Here is a 17,131-nt window from a genome sequence, read left to right on the forward strand (position 1 = left end):
CTTCGTGGCCCTCCCGAAGCTACCAACGGCCCAGGAGACAGCGGACCTCCTGGTCCACCACGTCGTCCGTCTGCAAGGGATACCATCAGACATCGTCTCCGATCGCGGTCCCCAGTTCTCCTCGCACGTCTGGAGGAGCTTCTGCCGGGAACTGGGGGCCACGGTCAGTCTCTCGTCCGGGTATCACCCCCAGACCAACGGGCAAGCAGAACGGGCCAACCAAGAGATGGAGCAGACCCTACGTTGTGTGACAGCCGCGCACCCGACGGCCTGGAGTACCCACCTGGCCTGGATCGAGTACGCCCACAACAGTCAAGTATCATCAGCCACCGGCCTCTCCCCTTTTGAGGTGTGTTTGGGGTATCAGCCCCCGTTATTCCCGGTGGTCGAGGGAGAGGTCGGTGTGCCCTCGGTCCAGGCCCACCTACGGAAGTGCCGTCGGGTGTGGCGTGCCGCCCGTTCTGCTTTGTTGAAGGCCCGGACGAGGGCGAAGAACCATGCAGACCGGCGGCGGACCCCGGCTCCTACGTATCGTCCTGGGCAGGAAGTGTGGTTGTCCACCAAGGACATTCCCCTACAAGTGGACTCCCCAAAACTACAGGAACGATACATTGGTCCGTTTAAAATTCTCAAGGTCATCAATCCCGCCGCAGTGAGGCTTCAGCTTCCGGCCTCACTGCGGATTCATCCAGTGTTCCATGTTTCCCAAATCAAACCTCATCACACCTCACCCCTCTGCACTCCGGCTCCGGCACCACCTCCTGCCCGGATCATTGACGGCGAGCCGGCTTGGACTGTATGCCGGCTCCTGGACGTCCGACGGATGGGCCGGGGTTTGCAGTATCTGGTGGACTGGGAAGGGTACGGCCCCGAAGAGCGCTCCTGGGTGAAGAGGAGCTTCATCCTGGACCCGGCCCTCCTGGCCAAATTCTACCGTCGCCACCTGGACAAGCCTGGTCGTGCGCCAGGAGGCGCCCGTTGAGGGGGGGTCCTGTTGTGTGGGCCGCTGAAGAGGAGGTACTGCTGGCCCACCACCACCAGAGGGCGCCCTGTCTGGAGTGCGGGCTCCAGGCACCAGAGGGCGCTGCCGCCTCACAGGAGCAGCCAGGGTGACAGCTGTCACCCATCACCTGAGACGAGACAGCTGATATCCATCAACAGGGAGGTATATCAGCAGGACGGCATCTCTACCTCATTGCCGAGATATCGCTCTACCAAGGAGGTAACGAACTCAGCCAGTTACTCTATTCTAAGAGTTAACACTTTTTGCTTGTGCTTAAGGTCAGCTGAAGACAGTGTTGGACGTGACTAGATAAGTACTCACCTTCCAATCCTTCAGTGTTGTTTTTGAGAAGAGGTAGAGGTGGTGTTTCCACCCTGTGTGTTGCTGGGTGCAGCCGCACCCACACCTGACTGTTTCTGTTCCTTGCCAGCAGTACCGGATCCGACGAGCGGAGGCAGTGGCCACCTGGGGTTCGGGACTTGGCGGCTCCAGTATTCCCGGGGTTCGGTGGCAGAGGAAATCGGGTGGTTCCGGTTCGACTCGGACAGACGTCTCCTATCGTCGAGCCTGCCCACACAACACCTTTGGAATTCGGTTACTGCTGTATTTGTAATCTGTTGTGTTTGTTGTGTGAGTTCACAACAGTAAAACTTTGTGATTTGACTTTCTCCATTGTCCGTTCATTTGCGCCCCCTGTTGTGGGTCCGTGTTCCTACACTTTCCCAACAAGATGTTGCTCTTAATGACCTTAGGCAGAAGGCTAGAGGTTTGGAACGGAAATGGCGTTGTTCCAAATTAGGGGTGTTCCGCCTTGTGTGGCAGGATGCTATTTTAGATTATAAGCATGCACTACTGGCCACGAAGCGGACCTATTACTCTGATTTGATCAGTAAAAACAAACATAACTCAAAGTTTTTGTTTGACACGGTCATATTCACAGGCAGCCACCTGTTAGTCGTTCTCCCTTTTCAGCACAGGATTTCTTGGATTATTTTGAGAAGAAAACATAAGATATTAGGCTGAGCATATCTCTCAGCATGCCTCGGCCCAGCCATTAAAACCTGCTATGTAGGTGGGTGCTACCATTGAGGTGTTACCTAGATTGACAGAATTTAATAGTATTTCATTGGGCATGCTGACGAAACTTGTGGCGCCTACAAAAAGCACAACCTGTTTGATTCCATACCAACAAAATTGTTTAAGGACCTGTGGCTCACTCTTGGGCCGACTGTGCTGGAAATTATTAATCTGTCATTAACCTCTAGATCTGTTCTGAAATGTTTTAAATCAGCAGTGATTAAGCCATTACTTAAGAGATCTAATCTTGACGCTAGTGTATTGAAAAATTACAGGCCGATATCAAATCTATCATTCTGTTCCAAAATTTTAGAAAAGGTGGTTTCACTGCAGCTCGTAGACCACCTTACTGAGAATGATCTTTTTGAGCCGCTGCAGTCTGCTTTTAGGAAATATCACAGAGACAGCGCTCACTAAAGTAGTGAATCATCTTCTGCGAGCAATGGACTCAGACACCACTACAGTTTTGGTGTTGTTAGATCTCAGTGCTGCGTTTGATACCATGGATCATCATATTTTGCTCAATAGGTTGGAGAATTTTTTTTGGATTACTGGAAGTGCCCTTGCCTGGTTGACGTCATATCTGTCCAGTCGTTCTCAATGTGTCTTGTATAATGGCACTACCTCTGACCTTGCTGACATAAGATTTGGGGTTCCAGAGGGATCTGTTTTAGGCCCCTTGCTTTTCTCCCTGTATGTGGCACCCCTTTTGCGTATACTGCGAATTTTGGGATTGCCTTTCATTGTTATGCTGATGATACTCAGTTGTACATGCCGATAACTGCGGGAAATCTCACTCCCATAAAATCCCTGGAGGACTGTCTTCTATCATGAGAAGTTGGATGTCTAGTAACTTCCTACTTTTAAACTTTGATAAGACTGAAATGATGGTTCTTGGTCCAGCGAGACATCGGCATCAGTTTGACCAGCTGGCGCTCAGCCTGAGTTCGTGTGTCATACATCATACGGACAAAATGAGGAACCTTGGGTAATTTTTGATCCCACGTTGTCTTTCAACCTCCACATCAGGGATGTTACTAGGACTGCGTTTTTCCATCTGTGAAATATAGCGAGGATCCGCCCCATCCTGTCCATGGCTGATGCTGAGACCCTGATTCACGCTTTTGTTTCTTCTAGACTAGATTATTGTAATGTTCTATTTTCAGGGTTACCACAGTCCAGCATTAGGGGTCTTCAGCTGGTTCAGAATGCTGCCGCCAGACTTCTGACACGTAGCAGAAGGTCTGAACATATCACACCCATTTTGGCATCTTTGCACTGGCTCCGTCTCTGTGAGAGCAGATTTTACAGTTTTGTTATTGACTTATAAGGTTGTTCATGGACTGGCGCCATCTTATCTGGCTGATCTGGTGGTACTCTATGTGCCGACTTCTCTGTGTTCCCAGGGTGAAGAAGAAGTCAGCAGGTCAAAGAGCCTTTTTGTATCGTGCACCCACCCTGTGGAACAGTCTTCCTGCGACCGTGAGGCAGTCTGAGTCTGTGGACATTTTTAAGTCAAGACTCAAAACCTATTTTTATTCTCTTTCTTATGAATAGTTTTAATTTTTATTTGTTTTATTCTTTTACTTCTGTTTTTATTTATGTATTTCAATTTTTTTTTTCCATTTTTAATTATTTATTCAATTTTATGTTGACTTGTTTTATGTAAGGCGCCTTGAGATGGCTTTTGCTGTGATTTGGCACATTATAAGCTAATTAAATTAAATGGAACTAACCTGGTTAAATAAAGGTTAAATTAAATTTAAAAGTTGAAAGAGTCACAGCGCCTCATTCATTCATGTCAGCATTTACCACAGGCATCAGTTGATTCTTCAGCAGTCTGCATGCAATGAAAATAAATTCCATGATCCACCAAGACAAAAATAAAATAAAATAAAATAATGTTAAATTACTCTGATGGCCTCCGTGTAGAGGGGAGAGGCCGCGTCACAGCGTATGCCTGCTCGATGACGTGCTCATCAATATGTATGTGTTCCACCTCCCACACAAAAGGGTTGTGGTGGTAGAAACGCAAACCTAGCTAGACTTAACTGTTCTGACATGTATCATACCGTGCAGTATCGGCCTGAAATGCTAGGTGGAAACAGGGCTATCAGTATACGCTGGCTAAATTGCCATGGTGTGACAGCTGCATAATTTATTAGACATTCGCCCATGTATGTTAGCATTTTTAATACGGTCGGCATATGCTGGCTAAATCGTCAAAGTGTGATAGGACCTTTAGTTTCATCATTGTGGTGGAGCTGCCGAGAGAATGTTTCAGTCAGAGCAACTGATGAGACACAGAGCGCGGCAGTCAGGTGATGTGGCAGTCTTCACATAAACAGAACTGTTAATCAGACAAACAAAACATTATCTTGTGATTGTTTCACAAGATGTAAAACACAAGTAAACATGGACATATGGCAGCAGAACCTTCTTCTGCCTTTCCATGGGTGGCTGGCTGCAGTTGAGTGTATGTACAGAAGAGGCCAACAGGTATGGATTTTTGAAAAAGAAAAAAAAAATCATGATACCAATATAAACGTGTGCATGTACATGTGGACTAGGCGTAAGAACCTGTATTTATGTTTATTAACCGCATGCAGCCACAAAGGAACAATAATACCACCTCTCAGGGTCCATTCATTTTCTGGGGTGGTTGAGATTTTGCATGTACTATATAATTAACATTTTACTAGCAAAATGTTTATCCTACCTGCAGATTGTCAAACTTGAGACCAGGCATGGTGAGTCGACTTGTCTCTACGTAGATTGGGCTGTACTGCTGCGTGGCCACAGAGATCAACATCTTTCTGGTCTCCTCAGATGGCAACCAAGCATCGTGGCGCCTATCGACCTCACTCAGGCTCAGCGCTGTTGCAAAGGGGTCATCACTGCCTGGAAAAACAGCCTGGAGCTGGCTAAATGGCTGTGGCTGACTGGCTGGAGCTGGTACCATGTGGGCTGAAGGAGGAAGTTGAAAATTAGTACTGGAGTCAGTGACAGGAGGGCTAAAAACTGAGATAGACGTTGGGCCGCTGGACTCCGCAGGTGTGGAGAGAGAGGAGGATGTGGAAGAGAGCTGACGCTCAGGAGTAGAGTTGACTGGTGCTCCGCTGGGACTAGGTGAGATGTCAGCATTGGGGTTAGAGACAGAGATGAAGGAGGAGGGTGTGGTAAAGGAATCAAAAAAGTCAGAGGCTGGATTTGCCTGTCCATTGTCGGTGAAGAACTTGCTAAGACTGGGGCTGGGCTGGCACATAAGGGGGGCAGTTTGCTTACTGGGGGTTACTCCCTCACCTCCTCCCACACCACTCGCCGTAGTAAAACTGGGGGACTTAATAAGGGTAGGCTGGAAGCCGTCAGGCAACAGAGAGGTTGGCTGGGTGCCCTGACTGAAGATGGTGCAAACTGGCACTGAATCCTCTTTTGGGCTACCCTCTTTGCCCATTTGTAGTCCAAGCTCTTCATCCCTTTTAACATCAGATGGAACAGTCATTTCTAGTTTAGGCGAATCTGAAAGAGTGGTTTGGTTTTGTGCATCTGTCTCCTCGCCTGTGTCCTCTTTCTGTTCAGTGCCTTCTCTCTCATGTTCTTCCACTGAAACTTTGATCTCAGTTGTATTTTGTACAACTTCAATTTGTTCATCTTTGCCACAAGAGGTCCCACCTACATTTTCAACCTCATCTCCCGCCTCCAGAAAGGAATCAATGGCAACCACATCATCTTCCTCGCTGTTATTGGGTGAGTCAGAAATCATGACGCTCTCCATCAACTGGTCATTGAGCTTGTCCATCAGGTTCTCTGAGGGTGTGAGGCTGCTGTCCTCCAGGGAGGTGGCAAACTCCCCAGACAGATCAATGGTGTCTTCCTGGGTGAGGATGTTACCTTTGGTGGGGGTCTGGCTGCAGGATGCCTCTGGAGAGCCTGGAGCAGAGGCATCCTTGGTTACACCCTCCACTGCAATGTCCAAGGTGACTGGCCGTTGGACAGGAGAATCCCCACTATCCATCTCAGTACTCTTAACAGAAGACAACAACAAGGAACTATGAGCATTGAAGCAACATTACGGTTATAAAATACTCATTAAAAAAGTAGCTCACCAGATGACTTAAAAGCAGTTTATGTTTAGTTTAGTTTAAGCAAAAGGAAAAAAAAAAAGCTCAATTTACACCGAGATGATTCTTTCTTTGACCAGCTCACGGTGTGGCATTACAGTCTGTGCATCGCTGGACAAGCTGAAGGAAACCATTACTTTGTACACTGATGTCAAACTGACATCAAAAGATGTGCTTGAATAGTTTCACCTGTGTAATATATGGAACTGGTTACAATTCCATGGACTCCACCAGTCTTTGACATCAGGACCATCTTGATATTGTTACCTACAGTAAGACAAACAAGTGGGATGAAACTAAAATGTTTGTCGTAATTATGACAGAACTGCATATGGTCCATAGGACTTCACTAGAGTAATTTATGAAGGAGCTAGACTGGGTTAAATCAGATAAATCATAGCCACTCAGCTTGACCAGCTGATTCTCCCTACCACATATCATTTGTTTTCATTCAGAACCACAGACAAAAGTCCCTTGTTTTCACTGCTCTTTAAGTTCTTTTTAAAGTGAAATGCAAAATGGCATTTGCTCACCCTCCAACTGAAAATGATACAATATGTGGCATACAAACCTTGATCCATTCCAAACCAGACATTTTGTGATCGGTTACATCCCATCCATCGGAAAAGTGCATAGATAACTTTACTTGTCCAATCACAATTGTTACTAGTCTCACCCAATCGCACAAGCATTAAAGCCAGGCCCTATAGCCCACATTCAGCACACTGCAAATCAATCCATTTTTGAGCTTGTTGCTTTAAATGAGGAGGATGTTGTGAAACTGTAGTGACACAGACCCACAACAGGGGGCGGTAATGAACAGACAATGGACTAAGCCAAAAAGTAACAATTTAATGTTGTGAATTGCACAACGGAATACAGACAATTGCAGTTGAGGAGTACAGTCAATCATACACAAGGTGACGTGTGGGCAGGCTCGAGGATAGAAGACGTCTGTCCAGAGAAGAGCCGGATTCCACACGGCTTCCACCACCAACGGATCTGAAGAACACCGGAGCCGCCAAGTCCTGGGTCCCAGGTGGCCACGGTCTCCAGCTGTCAGACCTGGTACTGCTGGCAGAAACAAACAGTTAATGGTGGGTGTGTGGATACACACCCAGTAATCTCTCTGTACTCAGTTCCTCCGGGAGGGAGAACCTCCACCTACAGAAACAGAATCACCCGTGCAGCTCCTGTCAGTCACTTCCCTGGAAGGAGTGAGAGGCGAAGACGTCACAACTCACACAATCCGCCAATCCAACTACAGACTGTATCCACAGGATGAACGGCTGCACACAGAACAATATTTAGTCTTGATAAGTTACAGCAGAGAAGGTTACCTGAGTGGTAGCTGATTTCTCGGCGGGCAGGTGGAGTTGCAGTCTGGCTTTTATGGTGATGGTAGAATGAGTGACAGCTGGTGCTGTTGACGAGTGACAGCTGTCACTCTCTGCTGCTCCGACGCCCTCTCGTGCTTGAAGCCCGCACTTCAAGCAGGGCGCCCTCTGGTGCTGGTGGGCCAGCAGTACCTCCTCTTCAGCGGCCCACACAACAGGACCCACCCCTCAACCAGGCTTGTCAGGGTGTCAGGTGTAGAAATCGGCCAGGAGGCCCGGGTCCAGGATGAAGCTCCTCTTCACCCAGGAGCGTTCCTCAGGTCCGTACCCCTCCCAGTCCACCAGGTACTGGAACCCCCGACCCTTCCGACGGACGTCCAGGAGCCGATGCACGGTCCATGCCGGCTCCCCATTGATGATCCGGGCAGGAGGCGGCGCAGGTCCGGGGGTGCAGAGTGGTGAAGTGTGGTAGGGCTTGAGGCGTGACACATGGAAAACAGGATGAATCCGCAGTGAAGCTGAAGCTGCCAGCTTCACTGCGGCCGGACTGAGGACTTTCAGGATAGGAAATGGTCCAATAAACCTGTCCTTGAGTTTTTGGGACTCAACCTGAAGGGGGGATGTCCTTGGTCGACAGCCAAATCTCCAGCCCGGGCTGGTATGCAGGGGCCGGGGAACGCTGGCGGTCTGCATGGGCCTTGGCCCTCGTCCGGGCTTTGAGTAGGGCAGAACGGGCGATATGCCACACCCGACGGCACCTTCTGGGGTGGGCATGGACCGAGGGCACCCCGACCTCTCCCTCCACGAGCGGGAACAATGGGGGCTGGTACCCCAAACACACCTCAAACGGGGAGAGGCCGGTGGCAGACGAGACTTGGCTATTGTGGGCGTACTCGATCCAGGCCAGAAGTGGCTCCAGACCGTCGATTGCGCGGACGTCATGCAGCGGAGGGCCTGCTCCAAGTCCTGGTTTCGCCCGCTCTGCCTGTCCGTTCGTCTGAGGATGGTACCCGGACGAGAGACTCACGGTGACCCCCAGTTACCTGCAGAAACTCCTCCAGAACTGAGAGGAGAACTGAGGACCACGATCAGAGACAATGTCGTTCGGGATCCCATGCAGACGCACGACGTGGTGGACCAGGAGGTCTGCAGTCTCCTGGGCCGTCGGGAGCTTCGGGAGGGCCACGAAGTGGGCCGCCTTGGAGAACCGGTCCACTATCGTGAGGATGGTGGTCATGCCCTGGGACGGCGGGAGGCCCGTGATGAAGTCTAGGCTGATGTGGGACCAGGGGCGATGAGGCACCGGTAAAGACTGGAGGAGACCTTGGGTCTTATGATGGTCCGTCTTGCCCCTGGCGCAGGTGGTACAGGCCTGGACGTAGTCCCGGACGTCGGCTTCCATAGACGCCCACAAGAAGCGCTGCCGGACCACTGCCACGATTCTTCGCACCCCCCGGGTGGCAGGAGAGCTTGCAACCATGACAGAAGTCCAAAACCGCAGCTCTGGCCTCTGGTGGGACGTACACTCTGTCCTTCGGGCCGGTCCCCGGGTCCGGGTTCCATGCCAGGGCCTCCCAGACGGTCTTCTCCACGTCCCAGGTGAGGGTGGCCATGACAGTGGACTCAGAGATGATGGTTTCCATTGGGTCTGACAACTCCGCCTTAGGTTCCTCTTCGTGCACTCGGGACAGGGCGTCAGATCGTTGAGTCTTAGTCCCGGGGCGGTATGTGATCTGGAAGTCAAAACGCCCGAAGAACAGTGACCAGCGGGCTTGCGTGGGGTTCAGATGCTTGGCGGTCCAGATGTACTCCAGGTTCCGATGGTCCGTGAAAACCGTGAATGGTACCGTCACTCCCTCCAACAGGTGTCTCCACTCCTCCAGAGCTTCTTTCACCGCCAGAAGTTCCCGATTGCCGAAGTCATAGTTCCTTTCAGCCAGGGTCAACCTGCGGGAAAAGTATGCACAAGGATGGAGAACCTTATCGGACTCCCTGCTCTGGAACAGCACGGCTCCTATCCCTGAGTCAGAGGCATCCACTTCAACTATGAACTGGCAATTTGGATCAGGCTGCACCAGGACTGGTGCAGTCGAGAACCGACGTTTCAACTCCCTACACGCGGCTTTGCACCGATCCGACCAGGTGAAGGGAACTTTAGTGGAGGTCAGGGCTGTCAGGGGGCTAACTACCTGACTGTAGCCCTTAATGAACCTCCTGTAGAAACTTGCAAAGCCGAGGAACTGTTGCAGTTTCCTACGGCTTGTTGGTTGGGGCCAATCTCTCACCGCCGCAACCTTGGCCGGATCAGGGGCGACGGAGTTGGAGGAGATTATGAACCCCAGGAAGAACAAAGAAGTGTGGTGGAACTCGCACTTCTCGCCCTTCACGAACAGCCGGTTCTCCAACAACCGCTGCAGGACCTGACGTACATGCTTGACATGGGTCTCAGGATCCGGAAAAAAGATGAGTATATCGTCCAGATATACGAAGACAAACCGATGCAGGAAGTCCCGAAAGACATCATTAACCAACGCTTGGAACGTCGCGGGCGCATTGGTGAGGCCGAACGGCATGACCAGGTACTCAAAGTGACCTACCGGGGTGTTAAATGCTGTCTTCCACTCGTCTCCCTCGCGGATCCGAACCAGGTGATAAGCATTCCTAAGATCAAGTTTAGTGAAAATTTGGGCTCCATGCAAGGGAGTGAACACTGAATCCAACAGAGGTAACGGGTATTGGTTGCGAACTGTGATCTCGTTCAGTCCTCTGTAGTCAATGCATGGACGGAGTCCGCCGTCTTTTTTGCCAACAAAAAAGAAACCAGCACCCATCGGGGAGGTGGAGTTCCTGATCAACCCGGCAGCTTACGAGTCCCGGATGTAGGTCTCCATTGATTCGCGTTCCGGACGTGACAGGTTGTACAGCCTGCTGGACGGGTACTCAGCGCCCGGTATCAAATCAATGGCACAATCATACGGACTGTGCGGGGGCAGCGTGAGTGCCAGATCTTTGCTGAAGACGTCAGCAAGGTCATGGTACTCGGCTGGCACCGCCGCCAGATTGGGGGGCACTAAAACCTCCTCCTTAGCTGTCACACCGGGTGGAACCGAGGATCCTAAACACTCCCGGTGGCAGGTTTCGCTCCCCTGCATCACAACCCCAGACGGCCAATCAATCCGGGGATTGTGTTTTAACACCCATGGAAAACCCAAAATCACTCGGGAGGTAGAAGGTGTTACATAAAACACAATCTCCTCCCTGTGATTTCCAGACACAACCAATGTCACTGGCTGTGTCTGATGTGTGATTAGTGGAAGAAGGGTGCCATCTAGTGCCCGTACTGACAATGGTGACGGTAACACCACTAGAGGGAGCCCAACCTCCTTTGCCCATCTGCTATCCAGCAGATTCCCCTCCAACCCCGTGTCCACCAGTGCTGGGGCGTGAAGGGTTAGATCCCCACTCAAAATCGTAACTGGGATGCGTGCAGATCGTCGGGGTTTCCCCACGTGAGTATTATGACCCACCCTTAGCCCAGTCTCTAAGGACGAGTGCTGCTGTTTTGACCGTTTGGGGCAGTTTTTCTGCGTGTGCTCGGTTGAGCTGCAGAGAAAACACTCCCCACGGACCAGCCTCCTTTGTCTCTGATCTGATCTCATTTTGGCCCTGCTCGTTTCCCTAACAACGGCAGCAGGGGGAGCTTGTTGTCACGTGGAGTACCCTGGCTGTGGAGCGTGGGGAGGACGGCTCCCTTTCGGACCCGTGAGGAAGAGGGATGGCTTGTGCCTGACCACGCCCTTCGTCTCGCTCCCGTCGGTGTTCTGTTCGGTTGTCTAACTGTATTATCAGGGCAATAAGCCCGTCTAAATCCTGCGGCTCGTCCTTCGCCACCAGGTGCTCCTTAAGGACCAGAGACAGTCCGTTTACGAAGGCGGCGCGGAACGCAACAGCATTCCAGCCGGCTCGCGCTGCCGCAATGCGGAAGTCGACTGCATACTTAGCTGCGCTCCGGCACCCCTGTCTTATCAACAGCAGCACGCTTGAAGCGGTCTCGCCTCTATGAGGGTGGTCGAACACCTGTCTGAACTCCCTCACAAACCCAGGAGATGTCGTTACGAGCCGTGAATTCTGCTCCAAGAGCGCCGTAGCCCAGGCGCGTGCCTCTCCTCGAAGCAGATTTATAACGTAAGCCACCCGGCTAGCGTCTGACGCGTACATGACGGGACGCTGTGAAAGGACAATCGAACACTGCATTAAGAAGTCTGCGCATGTCTCGACACAACCTCCGTACGGCTCCGGAGGGCTAGTGTATACTTCAGGGGAAGGAGGGGGGGTTCATTGAACGACCACTGGAATGTCTGTGTCTGGCATTCGGTCAGCAGGAGGAGGTGCTGCAGCGGGACCCTGTGCGCGCGCTTCCACCTGGGCGGTGACAGCCTCCATCCTCCGATTGAGAATAACGTTCTGCTCGGTTACCATGTCCAACCGAGCGGTGAAAGTGGTTATGATGTGCTGCAGCTCACCTAACACGCCTCCTGCTGGCGCCTGTGCACCTCGCTCTTCCATTGGCTGTTCAAGCGATGGTTGACGCCCCTCGGGATCCATGACGCTGGCTGAGAAATCCTGTTGTGAAAGTGTAGTGACACGGACCCACAACAGGGGGCGGTAATGAACGGACAAAGGATTAAGCCAAAAAGTAACAATTTAATGTTGTGAAATGCACAACGGAATACAGACAAGTTTAGGAGTACAGTCAATCATACACAAGGTGACGTGTGGGCAGGCTCGAGAAGACGTCTGTCCAGAGAAGAGCCGGATTCCACACGGCTTCCACCGCCAACGGATCTGAAGAACACCGGAGCCGCCAAGTCCTGGGTCCCAGGTGGCCACGGTCTCCAGCTGTCAGACCTGGTACTGCTGGCAGAAACAGAAAGTTAATGGTGGGTGTGTGGATACACACCCAGTAATCTCTCCGTACTCAGTTCCTCCGGGAGGGAGAACCTCCACCTCCAGAAACAGAATCACCCGTGCAGCTCCTGTCAGTCACTTCCCTGGATGGAGTGAGAGGCGAAGACGTCGCAACTCACACAATCTGCCAATCCAGCTACAGACTGTATCCACAGGATGAACGGCTGCACACAGAACAATATTTAGTCTTGATAAGTTACAGCAGAGAAGGTTACCTGAGTGGTAGCTGATTTTTCGCCGGGGAGGTGGAGCTGCAGTCCGGCTTTTATGGTGATGGTAGAATGAGTGACAGCTGGTGCTGTTGACGAGTGACAGCTGTCACTCTCTGTTGCTCCGACGCCCTCTCGTGCTTGAAGCCCGCACTTCAAGCAGGGCGCCCTCTGGTGCTGGTGGGCCAGCAGTACCTCCTCTTCAGCGGCCCACACAACAGAGGAGCTGCTGCTTGCCACCCCCCCCCCAAAAAAAGTAAATTCGGGGGGGGAAATATGAATACTTGCATATTATACGCTGAAAAAAATGCTACTTTGGATCAACTTAAAAAAATTGATGTAATTTGTTACAGCTAATTTTTTTAATTTCTCACAATGTATATTCAGGATTTTGTAAAGTGATTCCAGCATATTTAAACTGGAAACCACAATTTTCCATTAGACCAATGTAAATAAGTACTTTGAATGAAGTGCACTGTGTTTCACTTTTTTCAGTGTACTATAGTAATCACAATCTGTAAAGTACCTGATTATTCACTAGGGCTGTTCAATATACATATTGTATAACAATGGAAAAACATCTATCATTTCATATTATACTTTGTGTTTATTTTGTGGTGTGTATTCCATTTTGCTAAATGCTGTGACTACTACGCGCTCGTTTACTTCTAGTATGTACTCCAGTAACGGACGGCTGGTATGTATAACAACTAAATAAGTCCTTGGCATTTGACTGATGGATTATATGTGACATGATATAAAATGAGCCGTACTCTCCCTCTGCTCCGATGCTCACAGCCACTGCAGACAGCATGAGATGCGAAGGAGGTGCTTTTGGGGGACCTTCAGATCTGCTAGATGAACCAGGAAAAAATAAAAATGCACGTATGCGGGCACACTCACAAAAGTCCAAAATAACCCGTAAATTTACATACACAAAATGATAACATGGCGTGTGGAATAAAAGTCATTATGAAAGACAAATGATGTGTAAAGACTGAGCACAGATGCACGTGTAGCAGTGTGTTGACCCGTCCACACGGAACTGGTGTTTTCAGAGTCTGAAAACTCTACTTTTTAAAAATGGGTGCCAGAATAGATAAATCTCAAAACACTGCTCCGTGTTTTCGTATGTACAAACAATACGCAACTTTAATGAAACGATGACATAATATCCCCACCTCACTAACCTCAGACTTAACCCTGGCTACAAGGCACTATGTCTTTCTCTGCCGAGTCTCTCGCTTCCCAGTCAACGTTCTCTTGTAGTTTAGTTGACTTCATCTAGGGGAGTTGATGGTCTAGTGCAGGGTTGGCCAAGTTCGGTCCTCGAGAGCCACCTTCCTGACACTCTTACACTCAACAAAAATATAAACGCAACACTTTTGGTTTTGCTCCCATTTTGTATGAGATGAACTCAAAGATCTAAAACTTTTTCCACATACACAATATCACCATTTCCCTCAAATATTGTTCACAAACCAGTCTAAATCTGTGATAGTGAGCACTTCTCCTTTGCTGAGATAATCCATCCCACCTCACAGGTGTGCCATATCAAGATGCTGATTAGACACCATGATTAGTGCACAGGTGTGCCTTAGACTGTCCACAATAAAAGGCCACTCTGAAAGGTGCAGTTTTGTTTTATTGGGGGGGATACCAGTCAGTATCTGGTGTGACCACCATTTGCCTCATGCAGTGCAACACATCTCCTTTGCATAGAGTTGATCAGGTTGTCAATTGTGGCCTGTGGCATGTTGGTCCACTCCTCTTCAATGGCTGTGCGAAGTTGCTGGATATTGGCAGGAACTGGTACACGCTGTCGTATATGCCAGTCCAGAGCATCCCAAACATGCTCAATGGGTGACATGTCCGGTGAGTATGCCGGCCATGCAAGAACTGGGACATTTTCAGCTTCCAAGAATTGTGTACAGATCCTTGCAACATGGGGCCGTGCATTATCCTGCTGCAACATGAGGTGATGTTCTTGGATGTATGGCACAACAATCTCTGTGCATTCAAAATGCCATCAATAAAATGCACCTGTGTTATTCGTCCATAACAGACACCTGCCCATACCATAACCCCACCGCCACCATGGGCCACTCGATCCACAACATTGACATCAGAAAACCGCTCACCCACACGACGCCACACACGCTGTCTGCCATCTGCCCTGAACAGTGTGAACCGGGATTCATCCGTGAAGAGAACACCTCTCCAACGTGCCAAACGCCAGCTAATGTGAGCATTTGCCCACTCAAGTCGGTTACGACAACGAACTGGAGTCAGGTCGAGACCCTGATGAGGACGACGAGCATGCAGATGAGCTTCCCTGAGACGGTTTCTGAAAGTTTGTGCAGAAATTCTTTGGTTATGCAAACCGATTTTTTTCAGCAGCTGTACGAGTGGCTGGTCTCAGACGATCTTGGAGGTGAACATGCTGGATGTGGAGGTCCTGGGCTGGTGTGGTTACACGTGGTCTGCGGTTGTAAAGCTGGTTGGATGTACTGCCAAATTCTCTGAAACGCCTTTGGAGACGGCTTATGGTAGAGAAATGAACATTCAATACACGAGCAACAGCTCTGGTTGACATTCCTGCTGTCAGCATGCCAATTGCACGCTCCCTCAAATCTTCCGACATCTGTGGCATTGTGCTGTGTGATAAAACTGCACATTTCAGAGTGGCCTTTTATTGTGGGCAGTCTAAGGCACACCTGTGCACTAATCATGGTGTCTAATCAGCATCTTGATATGGCACACCTGTGAGGTGGGATGGATTATCTCAGCAAAGGAAAAGTGCTCATTATCACAGATTTAGACTGGTTTGTGAACAATATTTGAGGGAAATGGTGATATTGTGTATGTGGAAAAAGTTTTAGATCTTTGAGTTCATCTCATACAAAATGGGAGCAAAACCAAAAGTGTTACATTTATATTTTTGTTGAGTGTAGTTGTCTCCCTGCTCCAACACACCTGAATCCAATGAAAGACTCGTTAGCAGACTTTTAATGAGCATTTCATTGGATTCAGGTGTGTTGGAGCAGGGAGACAACTAAGAGTGTCAGGAAGGTGGCTCTCGAGGACCGAACTTGGCTACCCCTGGTCTAGTGGTTAAGCATTGGGCTTGAGACCAGAGGATCCTTGGTTCAAATCCCAGCCTGACTGGAAAATCACTAAGGGCCCTTGGACAAGGTCCTTAATCCCCTAGTTGCTCCCGGCGTGTAGTGAGCGCCTTGTATGGCAGAACGCTGACATTATGTGAATGTGAGGCACTATTGTAAAGCATTTTGAGTGTCTGACGCAGATGGAAAAGTGCTCTATAAATGCAGTCCATTTATCATGTGCAGAATGCTGAAGAATCGACTAATGTCTGTGATAAAAGCTGACGTGAATAAATGAAGTGCTGTGACTTTCAACTTTTTAATGTACTTTATCCTTTATTTAACCAGGTTAGTCCCATTAAGACCAAGATCTCTTTTGCAAGGGAAACATGGACACCTGGGACTGGGAACTTTTAAAATAAGTTAATTGTCTTGTTGTGACGCAAAGAGCCAGTGTTTTCTGGTATAGGCTGAGAAACATACCTCAAGCAGAAAAACCACAGAGGGACTTGCTTTAAAACACTATGTTTCTTCAGCCACAACAAGGAATTAAAGTATTTTCAGACATCGTTTTCCAAAATCATGAGGCTTTATGTGGATAGGTTTTCATTAGGTTGTGATGAGGAACCCGACTGAAATGACCAGGTAAGGTTAAGACTTTATATTTACTCTGTGTGTGTGACTGCTTTTAATATTTGAAACAGACTGTTTGAGGACTGCAGCTTTCAGCCAATCAAAAGACGTATTTCGACTTATGAGTAACTTACAAGAATCAACAATCGCATAACTTACCTACAACTTATGTCCGGCATACGTGGAATGTATGAGACATATGCTGGCACACATCGAAAATATTGTGCATGCCTAAAATTTTTTGAAGTACTTGGCATATTGAAGTACGTGCTTCATTGAGCTCTTAACTTACAGAAACTTTACCCATAACAAATTACACATACGCCAGTGCATGCCAGCATTTATAATACAGTCGGCATATGCTGGCTAAATCGTCAATGTGTGACAGGGGTGTTACACCTGGTGTGCCATCGATATTTCAGTTCCAGAAGATCCTTAATTTCCTGATAAGTGCGAGGAAACTACTAACAATGCCATGTTAGTGCGGACTGGCTATATGCACGCAGGGTTGTGCATATTGCGAGATATAGATGTACAATATGCACCATGTGGTGCATATTCCGTGATACACGTAATTTGTAGCACCTGGTGTATATTACTTATCCGTATCACGCAATATGTGCCACCCAAGGCAGCCACTGCATTTTGGGATGGAGTGGGCAGTTTATGCGATAAGGAA

At 49.2% G+C, this 17,131-nt stretch overlaps 1 protein-coding gene across 2 annotated transcripts in view; it reads right to left on the reverse strand.

Moving 5' to 3' along the window:
• trappc12 (trafficking protein particle complex 12) overlaps nt 1-17,131 on the reverse strand; it is a 105,169-nt gene that overhangs the window by 87,373 nt on the left and 665 nt on the right. For both annotated transcript variants that reach the window (XM_034159770.1, XM_034159771.1), the window contains exon 2: nt 4,800-6,104. In XM_034159770.1, coding sequence (XP_034015661.1) covers nt 4,800-6,104 — 1,305 coding nt within the window. The remainder of the gene's footprint in view (nt 1-4,799; nt 6,105-17,131) is intronic.

The sequence above is a fragment of the Thalassophryne amazonica genome, chromosome 19 (assembly GCF_902500255.1).
Source record: "Thalassophryne amazonica chromosome 19, fThaAma1.1, whole genome shotgun sequence".
NCBI classification, from domain to species: Eukaryota; Metazoa; Chordata; class Actinopteri; order Batrachoidiformes; family Batrachoididae; genus Thalassophryne; species Thalassophryne amazonica.